The sequence below is a fragment of the Mauremys mutica genome, chromosome 2 (assembly GCF_020497125.1).
Source record: "Mauremys mutica isolate MM-2020 ecotype Southern chromosome 2, ASM2049712v1, whole genome shotgun sequence".
In the NCBI taxonomy this organism is placed as follows: Eukaryota; Metazoa; Chordata; order Testudines; family Geoemydidae; genus Mauremys; species Mauremys mutica.
In genome coordinates, this window is record NC_059073.1 from 234,800,895 (window position 1) to 234,827,785 (window position 26,891).

Sequence of the window (26,891 nt, forward strand, 5' to 3'; positions counted from 1 at the left end):
AGCTGCGTAGGGCACCAGGAAATTTGGGGCAATTCAGTGCCCCAAATTTCCTGGTGTCCTACGCAGCTGTGTAGTTTCCATATGGGTAAGGACGGCCTTGGGTTTCCACCTTGAAACCTGGGCCAGTCTCCTCTGTTGGAGTCTTAAGTCTTCTGAGCATCCTTGTTGCTTGCAGAATTGGCGGGGGGAGGAGCAAAGGCCAAGCATGGGGCCCCTGTGTTCTGTTTTATACCCTTAGTCCATGTGTTTGGAGAACATAAGTTCAGGCAGATCTGGTGGGCGTTGCTGAGTCACAAGGAGAAGCAATATCCCGGTTTGTCTCCTGTGAGTGAGTCATTGAATTGTAACTCCTCTGCTGGACAATGGCTGGTGATGTCTGTTCGGCACCCACCCGGGCACTGGTTATCTCTTCCCTTGTTATCTCTGGAGAGCTAGTATCTGGGTGCTTCCCAAACCCACAGCCTAGTTTAGTGAAAACCATACAACACAATTCTTATAATTTAATATGTATTAATTATATACCTATTTAGATGGAACAATGGCTTTCAGCAGATCATAACTTTTCCCATGATACCTCACATGGCATGCTTTATATGTAATATCACAGTTATATGTAAATGAGGAATATGGGGATTATAGGGTGCTCCCCCAAGTTATAGAATGTCATAGGGTATTCTTATGAAAACTTTATAGTTATTTAAATAATAGCTGAGTATTTTGATGCCAGCTTTCCAAACTACACTATAGCAGGTTTTTCCTGGGAACGTAGGCCCCCAATCCAACAAAGATTTACATAGATGCTTAACTTTACACACTGTGACAGTGCATAAAGTTAAGCATGTGCATAATTCTTTGTAGGACTGAGGTCCTAGTAGCACATGGGTCATATTAGAGAGGCTACTTCAAAGAAAACTTTTAATAAATTAAAGTGCTCAGGGTGAAATGGCAGAAGCAACAAAGCAAATTTAATGTTGTATTTGGTGAGGAGGGTCCTACCCTCACAAACCTTTACCCGTTCAAATGACTAATAATGGATTCTTGCAGTCATTGGATGACAACAGAGTCATTGACAAAGCTTCTTTAGCATAAGAGAATGGATAAATCAGCCTAAACTAACCCAAGATTTATTAAGGACTGCATCCAAAAGGGAAATCCTGATTCAACATTGGTAAACTATGGAAGGGGCCAGTCACCAGATGGCCTGCACTTACTGCAGTGTTTTGTTTTTTGTATTACTTGGGTGTGCTTCCTGTTGGAAACAAGTAACCCAGTATAGTCAGAACAGCCAAGTCCCATTCAGCCTCAGAGTGTATTGGCAGTGTATTGGAAAAGGAAATGGCACAATGATTGCTGCACTGAACTATCAGCCTGTCCGACCGGTCCTGAACCCCTGCTTGTTAGCTTGCCTAACTTTCTCAGAGTGTTGCTCAAGGAGTCACCAGGTTGGGAATGTGGAGGAGAGCTTGGAAGAAAGACTGGAGCAGACATGGTAAATCTTGTGGCATGGCAGCCTCATCCTCTACTACCACGTGTGAATGGAGCTGTAATGCCAGAAGAGGCAGATTATGCAACCCTTTTGTATGGGTTGCTGTCAGTCAAGGGAGTAAGTGTGTGTGAGAGCTATGCTTACTAGGCAACAAAGGCTGCTGTGGCCAAGCATCTCAGAAGCCATGTGAGGAGGAGACCATGACAATCAAGAGGTGGAATGGTATTCAGGCATTGGCTGTGGCACCTGGAATGCTGACATTGATGAGGGCCAGACAGTCCATGCAGCTGATGGCTGCTTTTCTTCGAATGATTTGAGACAGAGTGGTGGCAAGGATCTAGTGAAGTCCAGGTGCAAGGCAAGAGTGAGAAACTGGAACCCTGCCCTACACTCACTTTTATGACTTTCCTCACCAGCCTGTCTCTGTGAAAGAGGCTGGTTTACCCCCTCTACATGGTGCTCAACAAGTGGGCACAAGCCATCCATCCATGCTATTGCCATTTCCTTATCTCTTCTGCTCCACAAGACAGATGGACTGCAGTGGGAAGATAAGAGGGAGCCATATCATTCTTTCATCTTCTTTCCTCTTGCCCCAGGCCTGGGTGTAATTTTGGGGGGAGGGGGAAAAGGGGGAAGGAAGCAGGGGAGGCGTTGCTCTCCCAAACTGCAAGCCTTGGGCAGGCACTGAATTCCCCCCACACACATGCACAGTCCCGTTGGCCTGACTGGAACTGCCTGCCCCAAATATAGAAGTCAAATTACACCTTTGGCCCCAGGCAAACCTGGCTTGGTAGGCTTATTATAACCAGTCAGTGAAAGGTGGAGATACACATTGTTTTCTTGCAGTCTTTTGGCAATCTTCTCTTCTGATTAAGTACCCTCTGTGTTTTGTAACTATGGTAGTATATTTACTTAGTGCATGCTTTTAAAATATCTCAGTTTCATGGCAATTAAAGTTTGTAAATAAATTGAGAACTTCAGTGTTAAAGTTGCTATAGTCAACATTAATTATTAGAAAGTGGTACTGGCAGTATCTCTGCATGAATACTATAGACTTTTTTCCCATTAATACTTCAAAACCTATATGAAGTAGTAGATTTGTCCAATAACTTCAAAAAGCACCATTGTGTTTGCATATTAATCACTAGGGTCACATCCTACTTGCAGAAAAGAAGTCTAGCTGGAAAAATTAGTGCTTCATTAAAGTCAGACAAATTTGACATTTTTGCCATCTGCCTGTGGTTTCAGTGCTTCTCTTTCTATAACAAAATAAGAAACTGCTCCAACAGATGTGATAGATGCAACTGGAATGCAACTTTAAAATATTTGACTTTACCAGACAAAATAAGTTTGATTAATTCTTTATACTTTAAAGTAATGCCAGAAATAATTTGAAGATGACCTTATGAATTATTTCCTGTTCTGATTTTTGTATCATTAAAACATATACCACCAGAATTTTTTAACATCATGCCCTGATATTTTTTCTTCTCACTAATGTCAGAAATAAATGACTTGCTCATTATTTTTTTTATGCATTGAATTCTCAATGATTCAGTGGTTAGATGACATAATTACTGTAATTAATGTAATCCATTTTCAGTAGATTATGCATTGATGTTCTTTTTCCACTGACCTTTCTTTCTCAAGATAATTTTCATTTTTGCTTCATACTGTGTCTATACTGGCATAGCATTTTTAGGCTGTTTGATTTTAGATTAGGTCATAATCCTGCAAGGTGTACTGAATGCCTTCAACACTTGCTGAACTCAATGGAAGTTTAGAATACTCAGCACCTTGTAGGATATGCTCAGTATCCCACTATATCAAACCCTAACAACAGCATTCTGCATTCATCACTAACATTAAGACACATGTAGATATATAGTAAATTACTGTGGAATTACAAATTATTCAGAAGCTTCTACTGTGCAAAAGAATTGCTCTCAAATTGTTTTTCCATTTCTGTAGATCAGTCAGTTTACTGACTTCTAGCTCCAACTTGCTGGACATGCATTTGCACTGCTGAAAGGTTTCAGAGCATTGCATGATATTTTCCAAACCAAAATTCTGTTTGACAGATTCTGCCTTGAGACACGATGATGATTTTTTTTCATTTTCTGGAAGAGAGTTAGAGAGGTGACAAAAATCTATCAAGCTTGAAAGTGCTGCAAGTCTAAAAAGCTTTGCTGCAGCCCTCATCTAATTTACTTTCAACCCAATAAGTGAATATTTAAAATAGCAAAAAGGATTATTCCCTATAGAACAGTAAGTAATCAGCATCCTTTCTACTAAAACACAAAGATCTGTTTGCCCAGCTGTAAATATACCACATGTAGCTGCAAAAGACCAGCAAGCTTAAAAAGTTCCTGAACAGTAATAATATTTTTAACCTTTCCTCTGAGAATTCTTTCCTAATCCAAACCTGAATTCCTGCACAGGAAGAACTCCCGTTCACTTCAGTAGAATTTTTGTCTGTGTAGGGCTGCAGACTCAGTCACTAAATGTGATATAAAAATTGCTAATTCTGCAAGATAAGGGTGATATACATTCTTACTCAACCCTTTTTCATTCAGAACTCTAACCAGTGCTGATTGGAATAGCAAGTGCATGAAGACATCAGGATTTGACAAATACTCATCACTTTTAAGTATCTTCGTCATGAAAAATAAATGCCATGTTAAGTTCCATAAGGATCTACAAGTGAATGACACTTTTCCTGTGGAATTTTACAATTTTCATAATTCAATAAACTAAGTTTCCCTAAAGATTTTACTCATCATGAAATTTATGAGTGGAATGGCATAACTCCAAATAGTTTTTTAATATTTGCACATTTTATATAATGTGTTTATGAAAACACTAATTAGAAAAAAAAAAGTGAAAGCACAGGTATGAGTTATTGCAGCACAATGACATTATGTGGAGTTGCTCTGAATTTGCACTGGAGTAAACAAGAAGAGAATTTGGCCCTTGGGATTAACAATTTCCAAAATGAGTATTATCATAGAATATCAGGGTTGGAAGGGACCTCAGAAGGTCATCTAGTCCAACCCCCTGCTCAAAGCAGGAACAATCCCCAACTAAATCATCCCATCCAGGGCTTTGTCAAGCCTGACCTTAAAAACATCTAACAAAGGAGATCCCACTACCTCCCTAGGTAACCCATTCCAGTGCTTCACCACCCTCCTAGTGAAAAAGTTTTTCCTAATGTCCAACCTAAACCTCCCCCACTGCAACTTGAGACCACTCCTCCCCGTTCTGTCATCTGCCACCACTGAGAACAGTCCAGATCCATCCTCCTTGGACCACCCCCACTCCCCCACAGGCAGCTGAAAGCAGCCACCAAATCCAGCAGCTAGTATTTTTCTCCTGTCCAAAAAAAGAAGAAAAGAAAAGAGAAAGTGTTATTCCAGATTAAAATTGCATGTGCAAGAACAGAATTTGGCCACATATGTTAAAAATGTGACTAGTGCATATACAAGCAAGCAGCTTGTGCCATGTAATTCCGGAACAACTAAAAGTGTTTACTTATAATGCCATTATATAAAATCAATGCTATGCTCTCACCTAGAATTCTGTGTGCAGTACTGGTCACCCCATCTCCAAAAGGATTTTACAGAACCCAAAGAGATTTAAAGAAGGGCAGTGAGAATGATCAAGGGCCTGGAAAAACACTTACATGAAAAGAGATTTAAAAGGTTGAAATTCCTTACCTTGGAAAGCAGACAAATAAGGGGGGACATGATAAAAGTATTTACAGTAATGAATGGCCTAGAGAAGGGAGATTGGGAGCTGATTCTCTCCCTGTCTCATAACACAAGAACAAAGGGTCATTTAATAAATAGAAAGGTAGCAAATACAAAACTAATAAAAGGAAATAGTTTTCCACTCAAAATGTAATGGAGACTGTGGAACTCATTGCCGCATGTTGTCATGGAGGTCAAGAATTTAAGATTCAAAAAGGGACTGGAGGTTTATGTGGATAACAAGAATATCCAGATTTGTCATAGGTAATGCAAAAAAGTTTTACAAGGGGTGGGAACCTCATGCATCAAGGTTTAAACCAATCTCTAACTATTAGGGGTTAGGAAAAGACCCATAATTATACTAATCAGTCCACTGCCAAGTTTCTTGTACTTTTTTTTCACTGAAGCATCTGGGGCTGGCTGCTGTCAGACAGGATACTGGACTAGATGGACCATGGATCTGATCCAGTATCTAGAATCTTTGAGCAATATTCTTCCATCACCACTCCAGCAGCAGCACATATTTTTCTTCATCAGGGACAAGGCAAGGAGGTAGAATGATGAGTTGTTATTGGCTGCCTGTTACTCAGCAGTGAAAAAGAACCAAGATGTTTATAAGAGTCTAGGCAACATTGGTCTTATTTACATAGTTGAATGGGGGTTTGGCAAACCTATACATTTTTTTTTAAACATGTAAGGGGAAAAATACAAGTCTTGACAGAGATTGAACATTTTATATGGTATTTAAAAATAAAAAAAAAGAGCCTTCACCACTGCATAGGGCTCAGGGACTGTTTGGCTTCTTATTACAAGTTGGGAGAACTGATGCAGTTTATCATGTTGATGCTTTTGATACTGCTGCTTTTAGGAAGCTGCCTTCATACTTTCTGCTGCTAGAGTCACAGCGCTGTAGTACAAGAGTCATGCTCTGGAACTGCAAGTGTGAAGATTAGGAATATATAGATCTGGATCTAAATTTTGGATCAGTTTTCAGGTGGAGGGAGAAACTGATGAATTAGTAACATTTAGTAATTACCTAGGCTTGGGAAAATAAGATTTTTATCTCCTCTCTCTCTCTCGAGCCAGTTCTGCAACTAAAGGGGCTGAATCTGCATAGTTTATTCAGTATAATTAGCATTTACTCACAAATGAGTACCACTACTCATGTGAGGAAGTCCTACTCAGTGTGAGTAAGAGTTGCAGAATTGGGACCATGATGTTGTCTAAGGACATTTTTAACCTATGAAGGAGAAAAGTTTTAATTTAATGAATTCATGCAGCTTGCTCATTTGGGCAATCTCTTCTCTTTTTTGCATTCTCTGTGCAGTTTTGGATTCTTGCACTTTTCCTAAGACCCCAGTCAGAGGAAGCTGAATATCTATTTTGAACAAATTAGAAAAGTCTCAAATGCCAATACTTTATCTAAATTTTCTGATAATCCGTCTTAGTGTGGAGTACAAGTCTAAATAAAGCCCTAAATCTTTTGTAATTCTTGCATAACTATTCACAATGGAATTCTACAGTGTATAAAGGAATTGACTTGAAAACTCAGCACTATTCTGAATTCAAAGAAAACTGATAAGATGAGCAGCTATTCTTCACAGTAACACACTATAATGTAGGTAATCTTCAGAAAAAGGTGTACAGAATTTTTTTATGTATTGGTGGAAATTATATTTTAGCATTCAAACTATTTTACTACAATAAAAATAAAGAGATGCATAACAATGAAAAGATAACCAAGATTTTAAAAATTGTGTATGAATAGAAAGACAAATAGGGAAGCTAAGAAAAGGAAAATAAGAGTGCTATAGAGTAAGCTGTGAAAAGTTGCTGTGTCAAGTCAGATACTGTTATGAAAAAGCAAATGGCCCTCATGCTCACTCTTATAGAGTAAGAGAGGATGAGCCATTTATCATATCCTTGATACCGTCTTCTTCGCAGCCACTTTCTCCAGTTTATAATTGTAATTTAAAATGTTGATTTAAAAATATTGACAGTCCTTCCAACAACCCATTATGGATATGATAGTTAATTCATATCCCTAGCCACAATCACTAGGAGGCATCACTAACCACCATACTTTGGCAGGTTTGGATTGATTTAGGGAAGAGATTGTCTTAAGCTGAATAATTATCGAGTGAAATCCATAACATTTCCTGCTATAAATTTACTAACTTCACTATCATGTTGTCAGTTATATGAGTACTTTGAGCCAAATTGTCGCCTCGTTCCTCTCTGCAGAACTAGTGGAAGCTGTAGAAGCCAAAGGGAGGTGCCCTTAGGCATTCTGATTGTACAGAACAAACATAGGCAGAATGTCTCTGTGACGGGTTGCTCCCTTAAAGATGCCATTTGATGTGTTGAGATATCACTGAGCCTGCCTGGTTCTGCCAACCTGGGCCCCCTTTAACCTGTTTTGCTGAGCCAGGCTCTTAAGCCTCCTCTAGCACACACACAGGCAGGGCCACACCCCACTGCAGAAAAAGACAGACACTAAGATCAGCTCTGGAAAGACTCAGCTTAAGGGACTTGCCCCAGCACTCAGGTGTCCACCTCCCTTGGAGTGCAGTCCCAAAGGTATATTGTCTTGCGCTGTAGAGAAATCTGTACAACATAAGCTCATAAATTCGCCCCTTCCCTCAATGTGGAGGAAGATATGTACAACTTCTCCTCCCGCCACCACTTTAGAAATTACAGAAATTGGGTTTAATAATAAACAAAACAAATTTTATTAACTATAAAAGGCAGATTTTAAGTGGTTAAGCGGGTAGCAAACAGAACAAAGCAGATTATTGAGCAAATAAAACAAAACAAACTAAGCTTGATTCACTAAAGAAACAGGTTACAATATGTAATTTATCACACTAAACGTTGAATTAGGCAGGATACAGAGTTTCTGTAGCTCAGAGTTCTAGTTATTTCTTCTGACAGTGTGGACTCACCCCTGCCTTTCCCTTCAGTTAGTCTCTTTTGTCCCTTCAGGTTCTTTCAGCAGTCCTTCTTGGGTAGGCCATCAAGAAGAGTCTGGAATGCCTTCTTTCCCAGCCTTAAATAGACTTTACATAAGGTGGGAAGCCTTTTGTTTCTCAAACTTGACTTCCCCCTCCTGTGAGTGGAAAATTACTTGAAGTCCAAGATAGTGTTTAGTTCCAGGTGGCAGGACCACCTGACCCTAGGTAGTGTCACAGCTAGTCTCAGGATGACTCTCAGGAAGGAGAGAGATTAGTATCTTCACAGTCTTGTAGTTTCTTCCTAATGGGCCATCAGCCCTGTTTGGATTTTCCATTGTTGTATCTGAAGGACTAGTTGTGGGCAACACCCAAAGTAGCACACTTGAAATACAGATACATGGTCAATATTCCTAACTTCAGATACAGAAATGATACAGGCATACCAATTGGATAATCACATTCAGTAAATCATAACCTTTTCAATGATATCTTACATGAGCCACCTTGCATATCGTAAATCTCAGTTATGTCATATCCATATCATAAACATATTTTCATAAAGAATATGGAGTGTAACGTCAGAGTCTCAAAGTACTGTTTGTAGCTGATGTTGGCTCAGTGTTAGAAGCTGCTGCTTTTAGAAGAAACATTCCTAAAAGCTGAATTAATTAAACACAAATCTGACCTGACCACAATAATTAAAACTTCCTTTTGTTTATTCCTGTGTGGCACTGACATTATTCTCAACTATCCAATTTAATGCCATTGTGAAGAGCAGAAGCAGAGCAGGGGAGAAGCAGAGCAAGGCAAAAAGTGATTATCAGAATACAAGGGCAAAATGTAATGGATTTTCAAGTTATCTCTTGTTGCATTTAAGACCATCATATTTGGTTAGAAAGGGGACCTTTTGAATAATGTTATCAGTAACAATGAAGTTTTGCTTAACTTGATAAAGTTGTAGCCTTTCTTAATTCTAGTGTGCTGCCTTCTTTACATATTTATAGCTATATTTTATTTCAGCTACTTAAGAGTGCTTTGGGTTTGGTCTATAAAAGTTACACTCTAACATAAACCTTTGGGGGATATTTCCCTGCATATTTTCCTCACTTTCTCCTCCTGTATAGCTGTAACTGTATTGTGGGTTATTTTTCACTCAGCATCTTCAAATCAGTTCAGATTAGTAAATAGAAACTCGTAATCATTTAACAGGGGCATCTTTGCTCTGGTTTAAGTCTTTTCTCATATTTATTAAACCAGTACCTGTGCTCCATTGGTGGTTTGGGCTGCTTCAGTAGTGTGGGGAGACATCCGAGTTCAAGAACAGCAATGCGTATCAAGCTGTGGAGACAATAATAAGTATAATCTCTGTCTTAAGTAACTAATTGTGTGATCTGGAAGTTTTCAGGCTACAATATTATTCATTCATTTATGTTTAATGCCTTAGTAATTAAACCACATCGATTAAAGGGATTGGGGAAGAGATAAAAAATGAGTTGTTGAAAAATGAACTGCAGTATACAAACCCCATGTATGGGTCATATCCTACCCTCTTATCCTTCAAACTTGTGGGAGTGAAGAACATGTGTCCCCTATTCCTTGAGTTAAAACTTGGGGAGTTGTCTCCTCAAGTGGGAAGAGTGTGGGCCAGCCAAAGGGGGAAGAGGACACAACTGGTGACTCCAGGGGATTCTGTGGATTCTCTAAGAAGTCTATGGGGGATGATCTGCAGCCTATACTTGTGTAGGATCATCCTCTCCATGTATGACTCTGGGCTCCTCTTCTCCACTAAGGGGGCCATGTTTCCATTGGCTCTAACCGTATGCCTACAAACTACAAGCTTGCAACTCCTCTAGTAGAGGAGTTATTGCTAGTTCCACTGACAGTAACCTGGCAAAAATTTCTACTGGAAATTCCTGTTCCACAAAGAGAAGCATCCCACATCCATCTGCTGCTTCTTGGCTCTCCTCAGTTCCTGTGGAGTTCCAATCCTGTGTCTCTTATGTGGAGAGACTTTGGTGGTGCAAGGAGCCAAGGGAAGCATACCAGAGAGGGATGGCTTCCCCTCTTGCACAGAGTTGGTGTCTATTCTGCCCCATTTTGCTCCTCTCTGAATCATGTAACCAAGGCATCTTATGGGACTTTGCCTCAAACAGAAGTTGGTTTAAACAGATTGATTAGTACCAAAACACACAGTGCTTGGTTTTATATTTTTCTTATGCCTCAAACACCATATTGAGAGCTTTAGTTATCATGCACATTTACTGTGGTGTGCTTATTGCTTATGGCAGCTCCCAAGGAGCAGCAAGAGCAGTAACCCATTGAACTTAGGCCAAGTCTATACTAAAAACTTGGGTCAATCCTGCTATGTTGCTCAGGGGTGTGAAATATCCATAACTCTGAGTGATGTAGGTAAGCTGACCTAACCCTCAGTGTAGACAGTGCTAGGTCCATTCACCCAGCTACATATCTCACGGAGGTGGATTCACTACAGCAACAGGAGAGATTCGCGCCTCACTATAGTTAGTGTCTACACTGCTGCAGCGGAACTGCTGCAGCATGTCTAGTGAAGATGTAGCCTTGTGCTTTCTCTGTTGTGCATCTTAATGGAGCTTTAAAAAGCCTGAAATTGTCTTCAGAATTAAATATTTCAGTAGCTGCAAGCTAGTCACATACTTCATAATAATTGCCTAAGCAAATAAAGGAAAACCGGGAGGAACAAAGAAAAATTAGATTGATGGCTAAAAGGAAATGTTTAAATAAAAAATTCACGAAGAGAATTCACGAAGAGAATTCAAAAGAAATGGCATCACAGACTTCTGTACAAAGAGAGACTACTTTCAATGCTCCCTATTTGTCCATAAGTTTGTCATGCCATTTCAGATATATAGCATGTATTTTATTTTCACTGTTTGCTGCAAATCTTAAACATTTTTTGTGAGAACCAGGGGAAGGTAGCAGCTCCTATATGATCAGGATACAAAATGTTGGAAGTATTACAAATGTATGCAGAAACTGGTACGTAGAAGAGTGAAAGTTAAAAGCAGTAGTGTGTATTTCAAAGCCAAGTATCACTGTCTTTTAGAGGCATATGGAATATAGTGTAAAGGAAACAGTGCTTTGATTGGCACTGCCTTTTTTATAATCAACTGTGATTCAACTAGAAAACTCTGAAAAGATTTCTGTTCGTATTTGATCAAACTGAATTGCGCACTTAGAACCCTTACTCCTTCAAAACTGTACTCATGTAAATTGTCCTTAGTAGAGCTGAACAAATACTTTGCAATAAATAATTTATGTGACAGACTTAGCCTCTTTTTCTGCTTGCAGGTAATCTGCCAGCAGATCATTGTTTGCTCGAATGTACTTCTTGTTTAAAAGTATTCAGAGAGGTATTTTACAAATACAATTTTCTCTATGGACTGATTGTGAACAGATCACTGTGAATATTTTATATTTGTTATCTGAGCTGTCTTGGGCCTTGTCTAGACTAAGCCCAGGTCTACACTAGTGGGGGGGGGGGGTCGATCTAAGATGCAGAACTTCAGCTATGCGAATAGTGTAGCTGAAGTAGGCGTAGCTTAGGTCAACTTACCTGGCCGTGAGGATGGCGGCGAGTCGACCGCTGCCGCTCCCCCGTCGACTCCGCTTCCGCCTCTCGTGAGCTGGAGTTCCGGAGTCAATGGGGAGCGTGATCAGGGATCGATTTTTATCATGTCTACGCTAGACACGATAAATTGACCCCCGATAGATCGATCACTACCCATTGATCTGGCAGGTAGTGAAGACCTGCCCTGAGAAAATGCATCATGTTAGAAACTATGTTAACTAACATGATTTTAAATATTAATTTGTCATTAGTGTGGACAAGGGCAGTCAAGTTTTAAAAAAATTTAGCTGGTTGCGATTAACCCTAGATGGGACTCTAGGACTAACCCTGACCAACTACCATGTTTTTATACATTACTTGCTGTTTACATAGGATGCTCATATTTTCCTAGTGTAGTCGTGGCTTTGTCTAGTTTTGATTGGTCAGGTAAGGCATATGACATAGCTCAGATTTCTGTTTCCATGAATACTCATGCATGCAGTAACATTTGCTTTTCTCCACCATTCATGCCAATAAACTCAATCAAACAAATATTCACAGAAAGTGAACCACAAGGGATGTGAGCCTCGTCAAAGCAAATTATTTCAAAATCCAAAAGGTTATTTGAAAACATTTTTTGCAGAGTTCACCCAGATGTTGTTCTTACTCAAATGTTAGAGTTCCAAAGGTAAAAGTAATTTAACTTCAAGTTCCGCTAAAGCCTGTTGTTATACATATTACACTGCTGTGCATTTATTTCTTGGGTCCCTGGGTATAGTGTTTGAGTACTGTGTAAAACCCTTGTAAAACTATTTAAATTACAGCACATCTGAAGAGAAAATATATAGTTATAGTTAATGATGATATATTGGGGAATTTAAGTGATGCAAAGAGTTTTAAATATTATCATTACTGTTCAGTACTTAGACAACATCCTATAACAGTAATTTAATCTATCAAAAGCACTTTTCCTTTGCTTACTTGTTTTAAAATAATTTAACAGATGAATGAATCTGTTACTGGACCACATGTAGCATATAGACTTTTTGTTAGAAATATTCCTTTAGGGGGTTCAATTTCTAAACAAGTTGAGACACAATTTAGAGAGGCTTATCCTATAGATGCATTACAATAATCATATTTTATGAACTTTTCTTGTTGTCAGTGCTTGCGGATTGCTTTTACTTACACACACACACACACACACACACGATAGACATAGATAGATATGTCTAATTTGTTTTGCTTAGTGGTATATCATCTTTTGGGGGAGGAATTAAAGGATAGGAACTACCCACAAAAATCTTTTCTGCACATGGAGAGAAAAGTGGATGCTGTATACTAGGGGCAGACCCTTAACTGGTATGAATTGCCCTGGTTCTGTTGAGGTCAATGGAAATGGGACAGTTTACACCAGCTGAGGATCTTGCGTATCATAATATTGTATTGGATCTTCAAGCAGACATTCAAGGATGTTATGGAATTGAGGTGGCAAGCATGTCTGTCTCATGTATGTTTATTTTCTTGTGTGTAGATTAGATGTGAATCATAAGCTTTAAAATGTATGGAGAGATTATAAATAGTTTTAAGCTATTCTAGGAAGGGTGAAGGCTAGCAAACTCAAATCTTCCCCGCAATAACTCTTCAGTTTAAAAAATATTTCTACCCAAAAATATATAATTTATTTCTTGCATAAAGTTAAAATACAGAGTTGATTATCCTGGAGAACCTAACAGACAATGAAATGTCCAGAACAATATCTCAAATCAATGGTTTTAGTGCTAATTAGTACAATAGAGTTTACAGCATTTTCTTACAATTACATTAGCCCAGTAAAAGCTTATAGATACAAAGTTCATTTCTTTAAAATTTCAGTTAGGTACTACTTAATTCTATTTTGCCTCAAAGCTTCATGGTTGTCGACATGTTGTTTACATATTGTAGGAATTGATATGTTGCCTGTAGGTATAACTGTTCATAAAGTCATTTTGGAAATAACCTGTTGCAAATGCACTTTTTTTTTTTCCATGAAGCTCATTGCACAATTGTACCATTTAGTAAAGGACTAGGATATGGGATTAGATGTTGTTCTTGACACCACAAACACCAGTTTCCAAAGAACTGTTTTTGAAAACCACCTTTCAGTTTAATAGTTGCATTATATCTTCCAAAAGAGATGGATCAGAGTGAATGATGTCCTTTTTATCTAGAGTACAAGATCTGTACAATGCCTTTTTGTTTTCCTACACAAAAATATTTTCTACAAAGTTTAACAAATGATAGAAATAAATATTCTAAAGAATTGCATCGTTTTAATATGCATGCAAGTGGTTTTAAATGTGTATCTTTTTATCAGGAGTCTTTCTAGACCAGCTTCTGAATTGAATGGTAAATGCATTGATCCAGTTAGACTTTTTGAAGAAAACAGGAATATTTTGTACACCACGAGTACAGGATTGGTAGTCATTATCTATCGATTGATCTATCTATCTGAGATTTTTAAGTAGCATCTGTTGCCATTGATGTCCCTGTCAGGAGTCTTTTTCAAATTCATTTCTTCATTCAATAAAGAAGTAAATACAAATGATACATTAAGAAAGTAAAACTGGGTATCTATATTAAAAATGTCTTCCATTTAAAGAATGCTATAATAGATTTCATGTCAGAGGACGTATTCCCAGGACAGCACTGGGAACTTCTTGAATTTGATCTTAATTTAGTGTTTGATTATGAAAGAAGGGATAATTCTATGTTAAATATTGTGCTCTGTTACATCATACTAATAATATACTTAGACAGGTGCTGCTACTTACTGTGAAATATGATGATCAATACAGAGGTGTACTACAGCACTGTTAGAGAGGATTTAATATATTGGCCATATCTGTCTGTCTGTGTTCTGAGCCATGTCATGTAAAATGATCTGGATAAACTGGAGAAATGGTCTGAAGCAAATAGGATGAAATTCTATAAGGACAAATGCAAAGTACTCCACTTAGGAAGGAACAATCAGTTGCACACATGCAAACTGGGAAATGACTGCCTAGAAAGGAATATTGCAGAAAGGGATCTGAGCGGGGGGGTCATAGTGGATCACAAGCTAAATATGAGTCAACCGTGTAACACTTGCAAAAAAAAAAAAAAAGGAAACCTAATTCTGGGATGTATTAGCTGGTGTGTTGTAAGTAAGATGCAAGATACAAGAAGTAATTCTTCTGATTTCCTCCGTATTGATTAGGCCTCAACTGGAGTATCTGGGTGCCACATTTCAGGAAATATGTGGACAAATTGGACAAAGTCCAGAGAAGAGAAACAAAAGTGATTAAAGGTCTAGAAAACATGACCTATGAGGGAAGATTGAAAAAAATGGGTTTGGTTAGTGTGGAGAGAGAAGACTGAGAGGAGACGTGATAACAGTTTTCAAATACATAAAAGATTGTTACAAGGAGGAGGGAGAAAAATTGTCCTTTTTAACCTCTTAGGATAGGATAAGAAACAATTGGCTTAAATTGCACCAAGGGAGATTTAGGTTGGACATTAGGAAAAACTTCCTGTCAGGAGCGACAGAGTCCTGTGGCACCTTATAGACTAACAGATGTATTGGAGCATAAGCTTTCGTGGGTGAATACCCACTTCGTCAGACGCACGTACAGGGTGTAACTGTCCGGGTGATTAAACACTGGAATAAATTGGCTAGGGAGGTTGTGGAATCTCCATCATTGGAGATTTTTAAGAGCAGATTAAACAAACACCTGTCAAGGATGGTCTAGGCAGGATTAAGAATTATCATGAGTGCAGGGGACTGGACTAGAGGCACCTTCCAGTCCTACGATTCTGATTCTATGTACTCAAAGAAAAAAATCACGAAGGACTTGGAAATAGTGGAATTACTGATACATTAAGCATAAGTGGGCGTCATTTCCACTGCACCCCAGCCACTCAAAAGCTTACGTTTGGTGTATCGCCCTCAGGCTTAGGAGTTTTCCTAAGGCATGACTGGAGAATAGCCATTCTGCTTGGTCTAATCCCACCTTGAAAGAACAGGGAAATAGCTGTATAAGATAATGTTGATTCTCTCATCATTATCTTACATGGAAATCCTCTTCATGATGTTTGGTTTTGAATGTGGTGTAAGTGAATAGACATACTTGATTCCCTATGACAGCATGTCTCAGGAGGGTAGTCCTTCTTATTTACTCTCCTCCACCTTATATCCTGGCAGCTGTGGGGACATGCCTCAGAACGCTTAGGAGTATTCTGCCCTCCTTCTGAGGGCACATCACTCCAAGAAGGTATCCTACTAGTTGGGATAATGATTCAGAAACTGAGTTTAAAAACCCTTAAGACCCAAATATCCTGTCAGTTGCACGCATGCACATTGATTTCTGTGGGAACTGGCTATGCACAAGTGATGGGAGAATCAGGCCCAGGGAGTTTCTTGGCTCTGCCTTGTCTTTTTTTCTGTGTAGAGATGATTTGGCCTTCAGTCCTGGTATCAGGAAATCTCCCATTTAAGTCAAGATTCATGAAGGAGTTGCCAAAATACTGCATGCTGTACATATGATCTATTCAGCTTGTATCCACTTTCATATCCTCATGTGGTAAAATAATTGATGCTCGACTGATTTATTTTTAGAAGTGATGCATTACATTTGCTAAAACTTTGGAAATTCTTAATATCTAAAATCTTATAAAAGACATTCATTTTCACATTAAGCTGTGAAGGGCAATAGGCCCTCTTGTCCATTTTTAGACAAGTAACCATTGCTTTATTAGTTTGTACAGCAAATATGTTCCTATAGGGTGTATTACATTTTTGAATAACTTGCGGGAAGAGGAGATGAACTAGTTTTAGAAAAGTCCTGAGGCTCATATGATAAGTGAGGGGAAGGGAGGAGAAACAGAATTTCATGTTGTTGTACTGAGTTGTGAAATAGTACAGTTTACTACCCAAAGACTTGATGCAAAACAATGACTTAGCTTCCTTTGTTAAAATGCCACCAAAGCCAAAAGGAGGAATATAAGAGACAGAGAAAGCTTTGGTTACATTGTTTTTAAAAAAAATTCCAAAAGGTTAAGACTGCGAACAGAAGCTTAAAATGGCACTCGGAACTGATGTGCTACCAGTTGCTTTTCGGATCCCAGTCAATGTATATACAAATTCACCTCTTCTACTCTTTTTTTCAAATTCCTGAAAACGTTTAGTCAAGCCTGTGGTAAGGTTGCTTTGCTGAGACTACCTACAAGGGTGCCAATTGGGATGGTTACTTTTTTGTGTGACTTAAACACCTGTTTACTAACTACGGGATAGAGGCTAGCTAGTTATTTCACATATGCTCCTGCTTTAGAAGGATGAGTCATTCACTATATTCCTACAGTACCAGCCGTCTAGAAAAGGAAATATTTTTAATGGGCTTTTGTAGCCTCTGTCTGTCCATCTTCTTGCCATAAACTTTAGTAAAGTCTTTTGGAAATGACCTGACTTACTAAATTGATGAAATGCCATTTTAAAGCTCACAATGTGAGAAAAGATGCATAAAGGAAGCGTTGTAGGTTTTTAAATAAAAATCATAATGTATAGCATTATTCAAAGGGCCTGATTAAGTCTTTTCTGATTTGCAAGTAATGTAAACATTTAGGGTGCCACTGTGACAAAAAGATCTCATGTTCTCAGAGACAGCATATTGTGAACTGTTTCAAATTTACAATAAATAAATAATAAATTTATTGGACTTGAATCCTCAGAATATTTTAACAAGCCATATTCCTGACATGCAGACTGGCAGCACTAGTTGGCTCTCTCCTCACCTCTGTAACTTACTGTACTTTGGGATTCTTTTGTTTTTTCTCTGCAGAGACCCTCCTTGATGACTTCCTTCTCACGTACACGGTCTTCATGACAACCGATGACTTATGCCAGGCATTGCTGAGGCAATATCCTTCATTAACTGAAAGAGTTATGTATTTGTAGTCCTCCTCATCTTTCCTACAGGAGTCACAACCCCTCCCAGGGCTCCAGAGAGTGCAATGTGGGTATATTTGTATACCATGCCAAGGGAACATGGCATCCTGCTCCCCTTCATGCACCGAAACAGCTCCACTGATTGATTTGCCAGGAGAGAGCTCTGAGCCTCGTCTCCTACCTATCTTCATCTGGAAGATTTATACACCCGTTGGTATGACTATATAAAAGAAACCTAGCCCGTGTGGAGGAAGCTCCTTTTACCCACCACTATGCCCTCACTCCTGATGTGTATTTGCTCAAGGGCAAGTGTCAATCTGGTCCTAATTTGCTATACAATATTGTGTTAAGTAGCTTTGACTCGATATTAATCCATATACAAGAGGTTAAAAATGAAACTGGGATAGGGACTTTTTAAGTTGTGGTTGTGGAATATGCTATAAATTTAAAGAGTTGCTTAGTAGATAATATATCTAGTTTTTATTGATCCACAAGTAGTGACCACATTTCATTTTCTTCCCTAAAAATGAGTAGCAAGCCACCACTAAGAACAGAAGGAAGGAAACCCCACCTTAAAAAAATGTATGTCTCAGCCAGTTAGATGGGATGAAAAATTAAATACTGTAACTAAGCCATATAATCAAACACACAGAAAGCTTAGACAAAGTTCTAAAACACAGTGTTATCTCCAGAACTCCTTGGGAATATCTGCATGTGATGGATCTTAATAGTTCATTGACTATCATTTTCTTGGAACTGAGGAAATGATGCAATAAATGACATTTCATATTTCCCATTATATCTCATAATGAAATGTGCCACAAGAGGATACCATTTTTTAAAGTTTTATCTTATTAAGAATAGCCATCTGGATGTTTGGGAGGATAAATTATGCTTTTTACACACACACGTTAAATTATAAACTATACAGAATGTATGCATGTATAGGGGTTGCACATAAGAATGCTGGAAAAAGTGGACTACTGCCTAATATATAATACTGAGACACACAAAGAGAGGCCTGAGCTGTGGAGTTTATATTGGGATTTGGATACAAAACTGAAATCTCCCAAAGTTCAGGTATGTTTAGATTGGCATTCTGTTCATTATCCAGAAAGAGAAACTTAAACTAGAAATTTCAAATCCAGATTTGGATCTGAACTTCCCCAAAATTCAAGACGTTTCAGACCAGGTGCTTTGTTTCATAATCACACACACACACCCCATTATAGTTGCATGGCTAAGCACCCAAAAATCAGAAATTCCAGTACTACGGTTGAATGTGCAATATTATTTCTATCCCATGTACCATGATACAGTCTTTAATTATGTGATCACATACACACACTTGTTACTTCTGGGGGAATTTTGCGCCACTGCGTGTGCACAGAATTCATGTCCCCCACGGATTTCTTTGATTTTCCACAAAAATATGACTTGCTGACAGGGAAGCAAAGGAAAGCTGCAAGAGCAGTTGTGCACCACTCCCTAGCAGAGCAGGTACATCGTTTCAGGCACCTGGAGCAGCCAGCGGAGAGGTAAATCACTGCAGGACTGGGGACACCCCAGCCAGTGGCTCCTACCCTGAGCCAGGATCAGCTGTTAGTCACGGCTGGGCTAGAGGCAGGAGAGGACAGGACTTCCTCTTCCCCTGCAAGGAGTGTCTGGGGCTGTGTCAGACCCACCCCCAGAAGCTTCCCCCAGCTGCAGGAAGCTTAGCATCCTCTCCTGCTTCCTGCCCCCATCACTCCTCAGCTGTGGGGGGGGGAGGGGGAGGGATAGCTGCTCCCCCATCCACCCAACCTCCATGCATCCGGACCTCCCATATCCAGACACCCCTGCCAAGCCTCACCGGATACATCCAGAACACCCCTAGTCCTCCATACCCGAACCCCACCCCACTGAACCTCTACCCCTATATCTGGAGCCCCCCTGCACCCAGACCTCTGCCTTCAGACCCCCACCCCTGTGCCCAGACCATAGTACTGCCCCCCGACTAGCTTCTCCCAGACCCTCACATCACCAAGCCCCACTCACCCACCCTGAGCCCCTCCACACTTGGATCCTGCCTGATTGAGCCTGCCCCACACCTGGTGCGCCTGGTGCAGAGGGGCAGGGCCCCACGGTGTTTCTGGGGCAGGCCCAGGCTTTGTGCTGTGTCAGGGTCGTGTGCAGCCTCACCGCTGAGTCAGTGTCCTGGGAGTCGGGGGTGGAGAGGCTGCAGGGTGATCTGCCACCTTTGTGCAGCCAGTGGCCTGTGCTTCCCACTGCCATGCTGGAGCCTCTGCATTTATTTATTTACAAATAAAACTTGCAGAATTTTAAAATATTGTGTGCAGAATTTTTAACTTTTGGTGCAGAATGCCCTCAGAAGTAACTTGTATTCAGAACTGCAAAACATAACATATTCCATTGTAGTATGTGACTACATAACCGAAGATTGTATTGTAATGCAAAAGTTTATTAAGAAAGAGGTAAGATTGAGTTCAACCTCAGCATGTTCATTTCCTTATTCTTTTTATTGCTTATCTGTGTACAATCATCAAATTAATATAGTTTTTCTTGTCTCATGTAAACACACACATGCATGTATATAATGTACCTGTGTATATTTATACAGGCACATTAGTTTAGCTTCCTCATCTTCTCATGTTCCTGATTTGAATTAAACAATACAATTAATAGTTTTTATAGAGAGTATACTTAATTATTAATTCATTAAATCCTACTTTCTTCCATCCGCAAATAGCTTTACATCGTGTATACATGACAACAATAGTGAACATCCAGAGGAGTTAAATTAAAAGGGTCGTTAATGTTCCTATATCTACAAAAAATCACTTATTAATTTAAAATATAATGTTTGAAATAGGAATGAAACCAAAGTTACCTACCCCTTCTCCCCCCCCTCCCCTACCCTCCCCAGCAGCCATGGGACAGTTCAACCCAGTCCTTTTTTTTTTTTTTTTTTTTTTTTGAAAAAAAGTTTTATATGTTGGTTTATACTGACATTTACAAAATACCATTACAAAATTAGATTTAAACTTACCCTGACTGTGCTTCCTCTGATATAGACAGTTCCCAAAAATACTCATATCTATATAATTTACTAATTTTAATGTGTGGTAAGGGGAAAATAAGTGGTGTATATTCTACAATGACCAACCTTTTAGTGATATGGTACAGTATATTCTGTATCCCACTTTAAAGATGGAAAACATGTTTTTCAGGAAAATGTTCCACTTACCTCCATATGATGTGGACTGTTTGTTTTAATTAGCTTGTTGCTGTAAAATGAACTGATTTGTCAAGTTTCAGTTTTTATAACATGATGCGCAAAAGTGTGCAAACAAATCATTCTCTATACTTGAAGAAAGAGAGAATTTATAAGAAGCAGAAATAAGTAGATTGTGTGATGTGGCAGTTTTCTCCTGTTGCTTTTACTTTCATTGTGACTGGGGAAAAATGGTCAAAATTGATCTTTTACTTTTTAAAAAATAATGTGTTATTTCCGCTGATGCATAATTACATATTGGTGAACAAAAATAATTCCTATGCTCCAAAATGTAATGTTTGTATTTAATGATTCATTGTCCTGCTTCCGACAGTAAATCATGTTCGAATCTATATCAGCTGCACAGAAAAAATATGACTCACATTGTGCAATTCCTTTTAAATTGCTTTTCCTTTTATAAAATTGTGTCCCCAGTTTATAAAGGAGAAATATAATCAGGTAGCAATGAGGTTCAGCTGACATTTCTGTAACTGTGTATTTCATTCCTAAAAGTTGATAACCCTTCTCAATTTCGTAAACTGCACAGGATAAAGTACTTAAGACCATATAGTATAGTGAGAAATTCAGCACTGCTGGGGGGATGGGTTACGTGACCTAACCATTCTTTTTCCCCCTTTAATTTCTCAATTTTAATGATACCCTAGGCTTTTGTTCCTTAACCTATTGTACCTATTGTGCTAAGAATGATCAAGGCAAGGAAGAAAATGCAGATGTTCCCTATAGAAAACGAAAAGTCTTGCATTTGGTGTCTCAGTGGACTTCTCTCTACAAAGACTGGTTACATGAAGATGAGCATTTAAAGCAATTTTTAAAGGTACTGTAATACTCACTAATGCACTTTAATACTCTATAAATAATAGATTATCAGGAATATGTGTTGAAAATCCCAAATGAGAAAAATATTGGGCATAATTTTTCTTACCTTTGAGCTCTTTTATACTAGGTCAGTGATTAGGACATAAGTCCTCTCTGCCAATAGATGGAAACAGTATGACTAAGCAACCTTCTACATGTAAGAGGCTTAATGCCTCATTGATTTTTAAGTTTCAGCTGAATATCTGTTATGTGAGACACTGGAAATAAACACTGAGTTCTGATATGATATGAAACTTTGTACAAAGAGTGGGTAATCTTTAAAGGGAGGAGCTCTAGACTAATAGTTTGAAGGAAAAAAATTAACAGGTAAAGGAAATATCCACAGATGTACTTGTGTTCTTTACCAGTCTAGAACTTCCCAAATCAGTGTTCCAAATAACATAGACTGGAACAGAATGTTATGCCCCTTTCAGCAAACACTGAACATCTATTCTGTACTGTTTGACAGGTGCTAGTAGATACCCTGGTAGTTCCTTTATGCACAAGCACTTACTGTCAGCGTACACTAGGAACTTTTAGTGCAGATCAGCACGGCCCACATGGATAGTTAGTGGGCAGCATGCTGGAGTAGTGTAGATTTACATTCCAGCTTGGTGTGCAGTAAGTGCTTGTGTAGACATGCCCTATTTGTTGCCTTACTTATGAGCAAGGAGTGTTTGGTTTGCCTGTGTGATGCATTCATCTGCACCAGCAGGGTGTAACTTCTAGTGCATACTAGTGTGTCACACATTAAGTAGCCTATGTAGACCCTCCTGGTGTGCACTAAAAATTCACTAGCATGCTAATGTAATTGCTGTTTGGAATGGAGCTATATTAACATATACCAGGGACCAGCAGAGTACACATGGGCTAGCTAGTGCATGATACAGTTTTGCACACTAGAATTTACGCCCCTCTGATGTGGGCTTAACTCACTGTGTAGACAAGCCCTTACTATCCTGTTTCAGTGATTTCTAAATGCAACTGTAACTTGATTGTCATTAAAACAGTAATGCTATGTTGGGCCTAGATCTGTTTATTTCAGGGATGGGCAAACTTTTTGGCCTGAGGGCTACATCTGGGTATGGAAACTGTATGGCAGGGCCATGAATGCTCACGGTTCCCAGCCAATGGGAGGTTGGGGCAGGAGCAGCATTCAGAGCCCTCTGGCTGCCACATGCATAGGAGCTGGAGCAGGGACATGCTGCTGCTTTCAGGAGCCGGGCAAGCCCTGGATCCTGCTCCCCGTTGGGAGCTTGAGGGCCAGATTAAAACAGCTGAAGGGGCAGATGCGACCCCCGGGCCGTCGTTTGCCATCCTTGATCTATTTCCTACTTCTGATGGAAGGAAGGAGTTCTCTTGGGAGACTGCCTGAGCTCCTTCTCCTTTCCTGAAGTAAAACTCTTTACCTTCATTTAGGGACCTGGTTGGGGGCACTGTCTGTTATGGATTCAGTCATGGTAAACTTAAGAACCCTGCAGTGCTAAACTAATCTTGGAGAAAGTTTTGGGCTTCTTTGATATTTGAGTTCCTTGTGACTGATGCAGAGCACATAGATGTGTGGGCCCCAGGGCTTCTGCTCTAGGGGCATTCCATGTGTAAAACAGTGCTAGGAGTTGGGCACCAACTGTGTCAACAATGGGGGGTTTACATTTTATTAAATGTTGGTTTATATTGTAAGCCTGTGGGGGCAGAGGCTGTCTCTTTGTTCTGCGTTTATGTACAGAGCCAAGCACTTTGGGCCCCCATCCCTGACTGTGGCTTGAGGCACCACCACAGTACCTGTACTACTGCTACTAATGTTCAGTTGGTCTAAATTGCACCTGAAAAAATTGCATATGAAATTGCAGTCTACAATTATTTATGCCCACAGTTTATAAAGTTGGGCTCATAATTTGGCCTTCAGTATATGATCCTCATTGGTTAGCCAGGAAAAACTCTGTCTAAACCTCTGGATGGGTATAGAAGATCAAAGAGAAAATGTTCACCTCCATAATGACTTCAAGCATCAAAGTCAGTATAATTTGTTTACCTTTATATCTAAGGTCAATTGTCTTCCATAATTAGTTGAGGCTCTCAGAAGGGTTTGAATAATGACATTCAGGAAATGCAAAAAATCAAGAACATAAGATTTATTTATTCATTAATTTGAATCTAGGAGAATCTTGTCATTTCCATGTGAGAGATTCTGGGATAGAACATTTTTGGATGTAAATGCAAAAAATAAATGAAAATACTCCTAACTTTAGTAGTCAGATCAATTGATTAATTATTATTACTGTCAATGTTTTGATTGAGTGATAATGGTGTGATCTGCTTTCATGCTTAACAGTAGATTGTTCTGAGCTAAACCAGGTTTGAAGTAACAAACACAAGTGCCATTTTAAATCTTTCCACAGACTGATGAGTGCTGACACCTTAGTGCTATTCTTTTGTGATGGTACAAAGAACACTTCTCTGTACAGCAGCCAGACACTGACTGGTTTAGTTATTTAAAGATGAACTGTCTAGATTACAGGACTTATTTTAAAACATTCCTGGAATTTATTTTAGTATGATAATGCTTCATTTGAGGGAAGCTGCTGATATGATGTATAATATTTCTTCCAGTCATCAGATATGTGCAGATACCCTTTTTTATTTTTCAGACAATATACAGAAATGTATTAGATGATGTATATGAATATCCCATACTCGAGAAGGAATTGAAAGAATTTCAAAAGATACTTGGAATGCATCGTCGTCAGTAAGTATTGATTATTTTCGTCAACTCTCATTTTTTGGGGTATAATTTACTTTTTTTTTTAAACATTTTTCTTTAGCACAGAGAAAGACAAAAGGATAAGTAATATAACTACAATACAAGGGAAACAACCTTTCTTTTTACACATAACCTTACAAATAACCTTTCTTTTTACCTAAAGCCAGATTATTCCAATTTTTCTCATGTTGTAGAGTAAGGTACTATGCAATTGCTCCCATTAATTTTGGTGAGACTACTTGTGAAGTAGAGTACTACTCAGTGTGAGTAAGTGTGGCAAAATATGACTCATTTGTCATGGTTATTTTTAGTAAAAGTCACGGACAGGTCACGCGCAATAAACAGAAATTCATGGAAGCCTGTGAGCTGTCCCTGACTTTTACTAAAAATAACTGACAAAATGGGGAGGCAGGAGGGTTCAACACCCACTGCTGCTGGAGCTCCGGGATCCCCCCACTGCCCACAGTGGTGGAGAGCACTGGGGTGCCCCTGCCACCCACAGCAGCTCGGAGCTCCTGGGTGCCCTCTCCCACCCTCCTCCACCCTGCAGTGACTTGGAGCTCTGGGGCCCCTGCCAGCTGACCACTCCAGCCTGGCTGCCCTGGGGCTGAAGTGGAAAATGTCGCTGAGGTCTCTGGAAGTCACGGATTCTGTGATCTCCGTGACAAAATCTTAGCTTTACCAGTAATTAGCAATGAATTATTTAAAATAACTGATACAATATACTGTATTGTTTGTGAGTGGGCAGGACTTCTTTTTCCATGAAACATTTACTCAACCCTCTTTTGCAACTAATATAGCAAGTTTGTTCTTTAATACTAATTATGTTTTTTAAAGACATTTTAATGCATATGTTTCAAGTAAGTAGAATTTTTTTTGTTGTTGTTTGATCATCTTGAGATCAAAGAGCGCTTTGACATTGACTGTGACCAGTTCTTATCCCTAGGGATGAATCTCTTATTTGTTTTCTGTAGTATCAAACAAGTTTGAAGCACTTATGTTATCATCCCAGATTATATAATTAAACTAATGGTTTCAATCTATTAAAAGCAAGTAGTTATCCAGCAATTGTTACTCTGATAGCCTCAAAAGTATGTTTTGCAATTGCTCATACCATGCAACTTTCACAGTTTGGTGTAATTAGATATTTAGAGATTTTACATTCAAATCTGTGAAATCAGTGTTTATGTGGACTATTTCATTCTTCCCAGGGTTTGCTATTTTTCTGTGAATGGGTAAGCTTGCTAAGGGGGTCACTAGGTCAGAGGTAGCCTGAGCACTTGTCTACATGTGGAATTAGTTGGGAACAGCTATTACTGAATAACTGCATGTTGTGGACTCTCATATTCTAAAACAAGAATGCTTTGCTCTTATTTAGCTTAACTGTTCTAGAATAAGTGTGTCTACACATGGAGTTATTCAGGCATAGTTGTTACGGAATAGCTGCATATGTAGACAAGCCCTGAGTTTAAAGGAATTTTAATTTTACATATAATCTTTGAATTTGGCCCTCAGTGTCAGAAACAGAAATGGTCCCAGAATTCCTGACTCAAGTCCGTGATCTGACCACTAGTCCATGCTCTATCTTGTACTGGCATATAAAAATGTGAATGTTCATGGTGAACCAATTTGCCAAGTATACTGTGCGCACTGAAATATGTTAAAGGATGTTGACAGGATACACCTTTTGTAAATGTACACCTCAGCTGATGTAAATCAGCATAGTTTCGCTTTACATAAGCTAAGGAATTGACCCTAAGGTTTTTAGTGTAGTGTGCTACGGCTTGATCCTATGACCATCTAACTTCTTCCTGGGTGCAGCTGGGTGCCCTCAGCTTGCACTGGAGGAACTCTGCACTTACTTTATAGTGACTATATTATGTTATAAACTTTTTGGCTGGCTGCAAATTCCTTTTCTAATCTTTGGATAGAATGAATAACTCAAATTATCCCTTTTGTTTCAGCACTGTAGATGAATATTCACCTCACAGAAAGGTAACAGAGTACATATATTTGACTTTTACATTGATTGCTTGCTCATAGCTTCCCCTCCCCTCTCTTGGCTTCTCCTCTTAATTAAAAATGACTACTGGCCAAAAACATGACAAGACACATCGGAGAGTCTAGGCCTGCAATGTTGCTAAAAGCTTTTTTTCTCCTGCCAGCGCAGCTTTGGTTTCAGCTGTGTGTGCTGACCTAAAGTGGCTGTGACATTATTAGCATTTTAACAACATGTTTTGAGA

General features: G+C 39.1%; 1 protein-coding gene across 3 annotated transcripts in view; it reads left to right on the forward strand.

The window, feature by feature from the left end:
* RAPGEF5 (Rap guanine nucleotide exchange factor 5) overlaps nt 1-26,891 on the forward strand; it is a 231,490-nt gene that overhangs the window by 165,885 nt on the left and 38,714 nt on the right. For all 3 annotated transcript variants that reach the window (XM_045007954.1, XM_045007955.1, XM_045007953.1), the window contains exons 12-15: nt 17,631-17,709; nt 21,702-21,846; nt 24,536-24,633; nt 26,613-26,643. In XM_045007954.1, coding sequence (XP_044863889.1) covers nt 17,631-17,709; nt 21,702-21,846; nt 24,536-24,633; nt 26,613-26,643 — 353 coding nt within the window. The remainder of the gene's footprint in view (nt 1-17,630; nt 17,710-21,701; nt 21,847-24,535; nt 24,634-26,612; nt 26,644-26,891) is intronic.